Raw genomic sequence first — 9,598 nt, forward strand, 5'->3', positions numbered from 1 at the left:
AAAGCATCCTTGATTATAGCAACTCGAGGTTTGAATTTGTTCTTCAGTTTCTTGAGCTTAAGATATGCTGAGCGAGTTCAGCCCTTTTGATTTTCTGACTCCAACTCCTTGCACATATCCTTCCTTAACTCCATGCCCTGCTCTGAACTCATGGCCTGATTCAGCATCTAATTTCCTAGCTACTCTTTTTCTTTCATATCTGTCAATTACTGAGACTTCTCCAAGTCCAGCAGATCATTTCTCTTGTGGGTACTTTCAGTGGATTTATTTACTGCTTGTCCCTTTCTTTAATGAGTCTTATACATTGTTGGTAGGACTGTAAAATGGTGCAACCATACTGAAAGGTAGTTTGGCGCTTCCTCAAAAAGTTGAACAGAGAAATTCCATATGACCCAACTATTGTACTACTTGGAATATACTCTGTGAAAATGAGAGCAGAGGCACACTGAGATTTGTACACCAAAGTTCATAGCAGCATTATTCAACAGCCCAAGAAGATGGAAACAGTCTAAATATCCAACAACAAATGAAAGGATTGAGAAATTATGGTACAGTCACACAATGGAATACTATGCAGCATGCCTGTGGAATAAGTTTATAAATTATTACCTAACTTGGGAGGGACTAGAGAGCCTTATGCTGAATGAACGAACACAATCCCATAAGGATAAATAGTGTATAAAATGGTTAATGTAGAACGAGCATAAGGATCCAGGAGGGGGTAGGACAGGCTGGAAGCAGAGGGCTGTGGCTGTGCAGAGGAAGAGGGAGTGGATTAATCATTGGGTTGTTCAAGTTGATGGGTGGCAAAGTGAGGAGAAATTGAAAGAATTTGTTCAAATTTTTATTCGAGATTTGTAAATAAACGTGTGTGTGTGTGTGTGTGTGTGTGTGTGTGTGTGTGTGTGTGTGTGAGATGCTGAACATAGAAATTCCATATGAGTCAATTATTCCACTGCTTGGAATATACCCTGAGGAAATAAGAACTGAGGCACAAACAGAGACTTGAAGACCAATGTTGATAGCAGCATTAGTCACCACAGCAAGATCATGGAAACAGCCCAAATGTCCAACCACAATGGAAGGGGTTGAGAAAATATGGTAGTTTTACAGGTGAAATACTATGCAACACACAGAAGCAATGATTTTGAAAATCACATACAGTATAAGGTCATTATTGTAGAAATAGAAAGATAACTAGTAAAATGTGTATGAGGATCTAAGGCAGGGAGGGGAGTAATTATGTTGCTGTTGCTGTTGTTGTTGTGTGCCATCGAATTGCCTTCAACTTATAGCAACCTTATGTACAACATCCCAAAACCCTGACCTATCCTGTGCCAATCTTGTTGCTCCTTGCACACCCACCTCCAATACCCCAGTCACTGAATCAATCTATCTCATCCAGGGTCTTCCTCTAGTGCACTGTCCCTCCACCCTTCCAAGCGTGACAACCCTCTTCAAAAACTGTTCCCTCCTTACAAAAGTCCAAAGTATGTCAGATGAGGTTTCAGAATCCTTGCCTCCAAGGAGCAGTCTTTTCATGCCTTCTTTACGATGAACCTGTTTGTTTTCCTAGCAATCTACAGAATATTCAGTAATCTTCTCCAACACTAAACATCTCATAGGGTCACAACATTTGATGAGTAGTAGGGGGGATGTGTAAAAGAAGTGGGAAAGATCCAGTGTGAAAAACAATGTATAAAAATTTTATTATTAAAATAAAGAGCCAGAGGACGAGAACATTCTTAGTGGGATCATTAAGAGATCCAGGCTCCTATTGTCACAACTCTACTAGACGTTGGCACAGTCTCAACAACCTTCATCTTCTTGTTCTTTATTTGTGTTTTCTGCTTGGGACTCAGCAGACATGAATAAAAATGTGGTGACAGTGTTGTTCTCATCTAACTTAACCAGAAAAATTCTGTGTGTGATGACACCCAACCAAAGGATCCTATCACAGATGTATGTGTGTGATATAAAGTCACTGGGTCTGATGCTCTTCATTGCACTGTGGTTATTTTGGGTCTAGACACCACCATCAGCTTTAGCCTGGGTAGCCTTCCTCAGATGATGCATCCACTCCTGCTCCTGTTGGCCTTCCACCTGCTTCCTGAAACTATAGCAGGTAAGTGACCCTCTGCATCCTAGGAACCTGAGCCTATTTCCTTGAATCACTTGTACTCCTGGCCCTTCATCTGCCCAGTGCTAGTAAGGAATTCTTTCCAGGTAATGCAGAAAATCTATGGATACCAGCTTCCATATCAAACCCAGACTAAGCAGTCTCATATTGGATAGAAATTCTGGAAGGATGACTAGACACACTTGATACTGTAATAGGTGTTAGACTATGCTTGCTTTTTTCAAATTTCCCCAGTTTAGGTGAAATCACAAAGGACTTCTACCACTTAAAGGCTTACGAGGTGGTATCTTCCCCTAGCTTCTCCTCATTCCCTGGGAAGCAGATTATTCTTAGAAAGTCATTTGGCAGAAGATATGAAGTTAAGTAACTGAAATTCCTTTTTGCATGTCAAGAAGCTAAACAACAATTCATTACTAATAAGTCAGAACCAATTCATAGTTTACTCTCCATCAGGTTTTCTGAGGCTATAAATTGCACAGGAGGAGTTTCCCCATCTTTCTCTTTTGGAGCAGCAGATGGGTTCAAACCGAGGGTGTCCAGGTTGACAGCCCAACTTTTTACCCACTCCCATATCCCAGGACAATGAAGCTTAAACACCAAGAATTGGGGTATTGCTGTTGTTTTAGGTATAGTTGAGTTTGTTTTGCAATGCACAATAAAGTGAAACAACGCCAGGTCCTATGCTATCCTTACAAGTGCCGTCATGCTTAAGCATATTATTACAGTCAAAGTCAGTGTGTTTGCTGTGGAGTTGAAACCAACTCCTAGCTGATCCTCCAGGGAGTTTTCAATGCTGTAAATTGCATGGGAAGAGATCACTCTATATTTCTACCCAAGGAACTCGGATGGATTTGAATGGCCAGGGATTCAGGGCCTCAGGGTGAGCAGTGCAACTACTTCCACTCTGTGGATCCATAGACACGCATAGTTAGGCTGTTGAATTATTACAGTGCTGTTCTTAGGTGCCTGCAAGTTCAATGTCATTTATAGCAACCCTATGAATAATAGTTCTGAACCCTGGCCTATCCTATACCATCAACATAATCTGTGATGCACTTCAGCCCATTGCCACAGTCACACAAATCAACCTCGTTGAGAGTCCTTCTCTTCCTTGGTGATCCTCTAACTTTTTAAGTATGATGTCCCTCTACTCGAAATAGCCTTTCCTAGCAACATGCCCAAAGTACGTAAGATGAAATCTCGTTTCCTCGCTTTCAAGGATCACTATATCCACACTTTTCCCAACACATATGTGTTCCATCTTTTGGCAGTCCATACTTCCAACACTCTTCTCCAACCTCACAGCTTAAAAACATTAATTGCTCTTCTGTCATTGTAACAGATTATCCATTTTTCAGATACATAGTAAGTGATTTAAAATACCATGGCTTGAATCAGGCCCATCTTATTCTTCAAACTGACACCATTGTTCTTTAGTAATTTAAAGAGATATCTGACAGCCAGCTTGTCCAATTTAATATGTCTTCTGATGTCCTGATTGCTGGTACCAAGGGTTTTGATTGTAATACAAGTAAGAATTAAATGACAATTTTAATTTTTCTCCATTTATCAATGTTGATTATTGGTGTGGTGGTTAGGAATTTTTGACCTTCTGCACCAAGTGGTTCAAGTCCTCCTCCCTTTTAGCAAGCCCTGTTGTGTCATCTACATAACAGAGGTTGTTGATGAGTCTCCTCCAATTCTGATCCCCCATAATTCTTTGTAGAGTCCAGCTTTTTGAATTATTTCCTTAGGGTATCTATTGAATAGATATGGAGAAAGGATACAATTGTGACACACACCTTTCTTATATAAACCATTCAGTGTTTCGTTGCTCTGTCTGAACAAAAGCTTCTTCGTCTAGGTATAGGTTTCCTATAAGCAAAATTATCAGTGTTCTGGAATTCTCATTCTCCAATATTAGCCATAATTAGTCAAATCATACAGTCAAATGTTTTGTTTTTTGGGTTTTAAAAATATTTATTTTATTAATTTTCATAAACTTGTACAGAGATTTTGGATTTCCATTCATTCATTGTTGCATTTTTTTCTTCCTGCCCTCCCCTCCCCCCAGTTCGCTCTTCTCTTTGAAAAGTAAAAGAAAAATTCCTTGATTGGTATACATTACCCCACCTTAAGTACACTCCAATATGCAACCTTCATTCTGGACTCTTGTCATAACCATAATACCCAATCATATATAGTTTTTAACTGTTCTCTGCCTCTTCTGTTTCAATGCAGTATACATAATTTATCCAATTTTTCTCAGTCTTCCCCCACCCTGATGTCAGTCCTATTCTACAATATGGCACTATTCGTCTTTTTGTGACTCAGCGTAATGTCCTCCAGGGTCACCCATTTTGAATAATATTGCACGAGTTCCTTGTTTCTCAATGCAGCATAGTATTCCATTATGTGAATATACCAGAGCTTCTTTTCCATTCATTGTTGACTGGCATTTAGGTTTTTTTCCAAGTCTTTGAGATTGTGAACAAAACTGCAGTCAACAGGGGTGTGCATATACCCATCTGGGTGGCAGTTATGGTTTCTTTAGGGTATATTCCCAGGAGTGGACTTGCTGGGTCAAATGGTATTTCTAGGGGAGCTCTGGTGGCCTAGTGGCAAGGAGCTGTAACTACAATCCCAGAAGCAAACGGTTCGAATCCACCAGATACTCTGCCAGGGAAGGAGGGGCAATCTCCTCCTGTACCAGTCAGATCTGATTTGACGGTATACGCACACAAAAATAATAAAAAATTTAAAAAAAAGGTATTTCTATTTGCAACTTATTGAGAAAGTGCTATACAGCCTTCCAGGAGAGGATGAAATAGATGAATGGGACCTTCTAAGAATCAAATTTCTATGCACATCTAAAAACTTCTCCAACAGAGTAAAAAGGAAAGCCACAGAGTCAGAAAACAGTATTTGGTAATGACATGTCTGGTAAAGGACTTATGTCTAGAATTTATAAAATACTCGAGCACCACAACAAGGTAAAGAATCCAATTGAAAAATGGGCACAGGATATGAACAGATACTTCACCAAAGAAGACATTGAAATGGACATCAAATACATGAAGAAATTTTCAAAATCCCTAGCTCTAAGAGAGATGCAAATCAAAACAACTATGAGATATCATCTCAGGCCAGTAAGAATAGCAAAACTTAACAGAGCAGCAAACAACAAATGCTGGTGAGGTTGCAGAGAACACTGTTGGTGGGAGTGTAAAATGGTGCAACCACTATGGAAGTCAAATGTTTTGTATAATCACTAAAACACAAATAGACAGGATTTTCTTTATAAGGAAAGTGTGGCATCACAATTGGAGGAAGATTCATTAACAACCTAAGATATGTAGATGACACAACCTTGCTTGGGAGAAGACTTTGTCCTGACAGCAGTTCACTGCAGGGGAAGATGAGGGGCAGATGTTACCAGGACTTCTATTTCCATATTTGCTCCTCAGGGGAGATCCTGCAGCTGTCTACAACACAGGCCAAAAGGGACTCATCAAAGGAACCATTAGTGAGCAGGATGAGGTGGTGAAAAGAAGGTCAACATGTAGCTTATGAAAACAGAGGCTGAACAAGTGAGAAAGATCAGAGAGGTAACACACTGGATATTTTAGGCAGACAGTGAAGGGTGACAGAAAGTATGGATCAATTCATTTCATATGAACTGAGAGCTAAAGGGAATCTCACAACTGCTTATCTTCAATGCTCTTCTTGAGAAGCCAAAGGCTCAAGCTCAAGGGTCCCCTCCTTCCAGCATTTCCCCTCAGCACCAGCCCTACCCTGACTCAAGAATTATAACAATGCCTTTCAGTTGTGCATGGTGAACCTGAAGAAAAAGATGGCTTCCTTTAAGGTGAGATTTAACACTAGACTGGCTTGGCTCTGGGGACAAGGATGTTTCAGGAATCTCTGGGATCTGAAGACTCTTGTTAGAAATAGGGGGATGCCTTCATTTGCTTTGCTGGAATAACAGGACTGGAATAGTTAAGCTGGGGAGTGACTCAAGCCTGTAGGAGCTGACCTGGGGTGAATCAGAGAAGCAGGGATTCTTCTCCATGATTCTTTGGGGTTCTGCCAATTTGAAGAAAATCTGTGTCCCCACCATCCATGTGCCTAATATGAGATGTTGAGAACAAAAACTATCAGCTTTTAGGAGGGCCCATTGAGACTTGAAGGGAATGGCATGTTATCAAGCCTATAAGGATTGCTTTCGGGAGAGTCCAGGACAACTTGTCCCAGCAACTACAGGGCAAAGCTGATCCTGTCTTCAATCATCAGGTAGGATGCCCGCTCCTCCCATCTTCCATTTTTTTTTTCCAGAGGAGATCATTGGAGGTCATGAAGCACAGCCTCATTCACGTCCATACATGGCACTTGTAGAGTTACTTCATGATGACAAGTTGAAAAGGTGTAGTGGTTTCCTGGTGGAAGAAGATATTGTCCTGACAGCAGCTCACTGCTGGGGAAGGTGAGGGGTAGAACCTCCAAGGACTCTTCACATTCCTACCACACGGGGGCGCTACTTCATCTGGGTATAACTCAGGCCCAAGAGTTCTCAACATCAGAACCATTTGAGAGTGAAATGAGGTGGTGAAAAGTGAGTCAACATGTAACCCATGAGGTCAGAGAATGGGGCAAGTAGAAGAGGCTATTTCAGGCAGACAGTGGAGGTTGAGAGCAGGAATGGTCAAGCCACTTCATATAACCTGAGGGCAAAAGAGAATTCCACAACCACCTACAAGGCTGCTGAGAAACCAAAGGTTCAGCAAGCTCAAGATGAAGGGTCCCTCCCTCCAGCATTTCCCTCAGCAGCCGCCCTCCCCTCCCCATTGTCACCTGCTTTAGGGCTCCAGTTCTGAGAACCTCTTCTTTTCTCTCTGTACAGCCCCATGAATGTCATCTTGGGGGCCCATGATATTAAGTTACAAGAAAAGACACAGCAGGGAATTCCTGTGAAAAGAGCCATCCCCCACCCTAACTTTAACAATGGGTCTGGAAGAAATGACATCATGATGCTACAGGTGAGGCTCACTGTCTGCTGCTCCTGCTCCCTTGGGTTCAAGAAATTTCTCCTTCCACCATGACCCTTGCCTTCTCATCGTGGCTGCTTCACTAATCCCAGGCCCTGGAGGAAAAAGGGATAACGTGCAGCCCATCAGGGTCTACAGGGCAGCAGGCTGTCAATGACCAAGTCTTTGTTGTTTCCTTCATCAGCTAAACATGAAGGCCCAACTGACTACAGCTGTGGGCCTGCTCCCCCTGCCTGGAGAAAGTGACCATGTGAGGCCTGGGCAGGTGTGCAGTGTGGCTGGCTGGGGCAATATCTCTGAGAATAAACAGACAACCAAGCTGCATGAGGCGGATCTTATCATTCAGGGACACTTTCAGTGTGCATGCCGCTTCAGGTATTATTACAGGACATCTCAGTTGTGCGTGGGAGATCCACAGAAAATGATCTCTTCCCTTAAGGTGAGATTTAACATTAGGCTGGCCTTGCTCTGAAGAGCAGGATGTTTCAGAAAGACCTGGGATGTAAAGATCTTTGCTAGCAATAGGGGGAATGCCTTCACCCACTTTTCTGGGATAACAAGAGTAGCAAACTACCTAGTCACTCAGGCCTCTGTGACTTACCAGAGGTAAGTCAGAAATGTGTTCCTCCAGAAAGATGAATTTGTGATTCTTTATTCCATCCCAAAGGGTTAGTTGGCCTAGTTGTAAGAAACATCACTGTAATCCCAAAGGTGCTCCTCAGGAGAAAGATGGGCAATCTCCTCCTGAGCAATTGATCATCTCTAAGATCTCAATGGAGGATCAGTTATGGGTCAGTTCAGATTTGAGAGCAAAGCACCAACAGTAACATGCCACCTCAAACATCCCTAAGGCACAAAGAGTTTCCATTCAGCTTCTACCTTAAAGATTTGTAGTTTGAACCTTCTCAAAGGTGTTCCATAAATTTATAGGTAAGAAAACCCAATGAGCAGTTTGACTCTATAACATTTAGGATTACTAAATGTCAAGAACTGGTTTGGATTTTTTTTTTTTAAATAAATTTAATGTGGGGGAAGTAGAAAGCATTGTCCCGCCCACCTAGAGCACACATGCAAGGAAAAGCTCTCCCTCCACATTGAACAATCAAAGCCATGTAAATACTCAAGAGCTGTCATCACCCAGGTCAATGTACTGTCTTCCATTAACCTTCTGCCTTTCCTTAAACAGTAGCCTATAAGCAAAGTTCCACAGCTCCTTAGAAGGCAAGAGATCTGAAGTTAGGGAAGGAGATAGATCACAACCTAGGCATGAAACAACAATGATGTCAAGCATCACATTTTGGCACCATGGGGATCCCCAGAGAAGCCTCTAATACCCCCCTCTTTTCACCTCATTGGGGCACTTTTCTCCCAGAATGTAGAGGGAGGCAAGACCAGCAGAACAATTAACTCAGCCTTTCCTCTCTGTTCTCAGGGAGACTCTGGAGGCCCTTTGGTATGCAAAAATGTAGCCCAGGGTATTGTCTCCTCCGGAAGTGAAAAAGGAACTCCACCATGTATTTTCACCAAAATATCCAGTTTCTTACCCTGGATAAAGAAAACAATAAAACTTCTCCAATTGGAAGAATCACCCTGACCCTCTCTATGCTTGATCAGCTACTCTTAACAGCAAGAATCTTAATAAATGTGCCTTAACTGCAAGGGAATAATTGTGTCTTCATTATTCACTTACATATTAGCAGACAGCAATTCTAGATGAGGGAGCTCTGGAGACCTAGTGGGTAAGGGGTTACACTGCCAAACCAAATGTAGGCAGTTCAAATCCACCAAATGCCCCAAGAAAGAAAGAAGAAAAATCACCTATGGTGCAATTTATACCCTCTGAAAACCCAGAACAGGATCAGGTATGAGTGAGTTCTGGATTGAGGGAATGAGATTCTGTCCATTTTTCTTTTTTTGCTTTGTTTGGCTTTTAATCCTCATTAAGGCAGACCTAGAACATAATCATGTTCTGAATAGTGTTCTTTTCCCTGCTCCACATCCACAACTCATATGGAAGGAGTCAACCAGCTCTTTCTTATCTGTCATATCTCTAAGGCTTGACCTTCTGCAGGAATAATGCAGAACACCCTTAGTGGGAGACCTGAGGCTCCCAGGTTCTATGCACAGATGAACTGTTCAGCTCTGCTTCCTGTACTATGTGGCAGCGACTTGGGGTGCCCACTGGATTCAGGAAGACAAGCTCGTTGTCCTAAGGCTCTGGGAAGAAGAATTGAACATTTCTGCCTTATAATCAAGAAAACTGGCAGCTTCGAAGTGTGAGGACCTTGAGAACTCCCTCTTTCCCCTCTGTGATTCATGTCCTTCCTTAGTTCCATGCCCTGTTCTGAATTTAGGGGCTAGTTCAGCATCTAATCTCCTGGCTACCCTTTCTCTTTCATGTCTATTTATTACT

At 42.1% G+C, this 9,598-nt stretch overlaps 1 protein-coding gene across 1 annotated transcript; it reads left to right on the forward strand.

The window, feature by feature from the left end:
• The first annotated feature begins 2,058 nt into the window (after positions 1–2,058).
• LOC102850587 (granzyme H-like) lies at positions 2,059–8,779 on the forward strand. The gene is made up of 5 exons (XM_006903156.1): positions 2,059–2,125; positions 6,476–6,623; positions 7,041–7,176; positions 7,370–7,624; positions 8,618–8,779. The coding sequence occupies exons 1-5, from the start codon at positions 2,068–2,070 to the stop codon at positions 8,777–8,779; spliced, it is 759 nt and encodes a 252-aa protein (XP_006903218.1). The 5' UTR covers positions 2,059–2,067.
• The last annotated feature ends 819 nt before the right edge of the window (positions 8,780–9,598 follow it).

The sequence above is a fragment of the Elephantulus edwardii genome, unplaced genomic scaffold (assembly GCF_000299155.1).
Source record: "Elephantulus edwardii isolate Elephantulus edwardi_28Jun2011 unplaced genomic scaffold, EleEdw1.0 scaffold00525, whole genome shotgun sequence".
In the NCBI taxonomy this organism is placed as follows: Eukaryota; Metazoa; Chordata; class Mammalia; order Macroscelidea; family Macroscelididae; genus Elephantulus; species Elephantulus edwardii.

Coding starts and splice junctions, on each gene's coding strand:
- LOC102850587 (XM_006903156.1), top strand. CDS start 2,068: ATGATGCATCCACTCCTGCTCCTGTTGGCCTTCCACCTGCTTCCTGAA. Junction 2,126..6,475: donor GCTTCCTGAAACTATAGCAG/GTAAGTGACCCT, acceptor TTTTTTTTCCAG/AGGAGATCATTGGAGGTCAT. Junction 6,624..7,040: donor GCAGCTCACTGCTGGGGAAG/GTGAGGGGTAGA, acceptor CTCTCTGTACAG/CCCCATGAATGTCATCTTGG.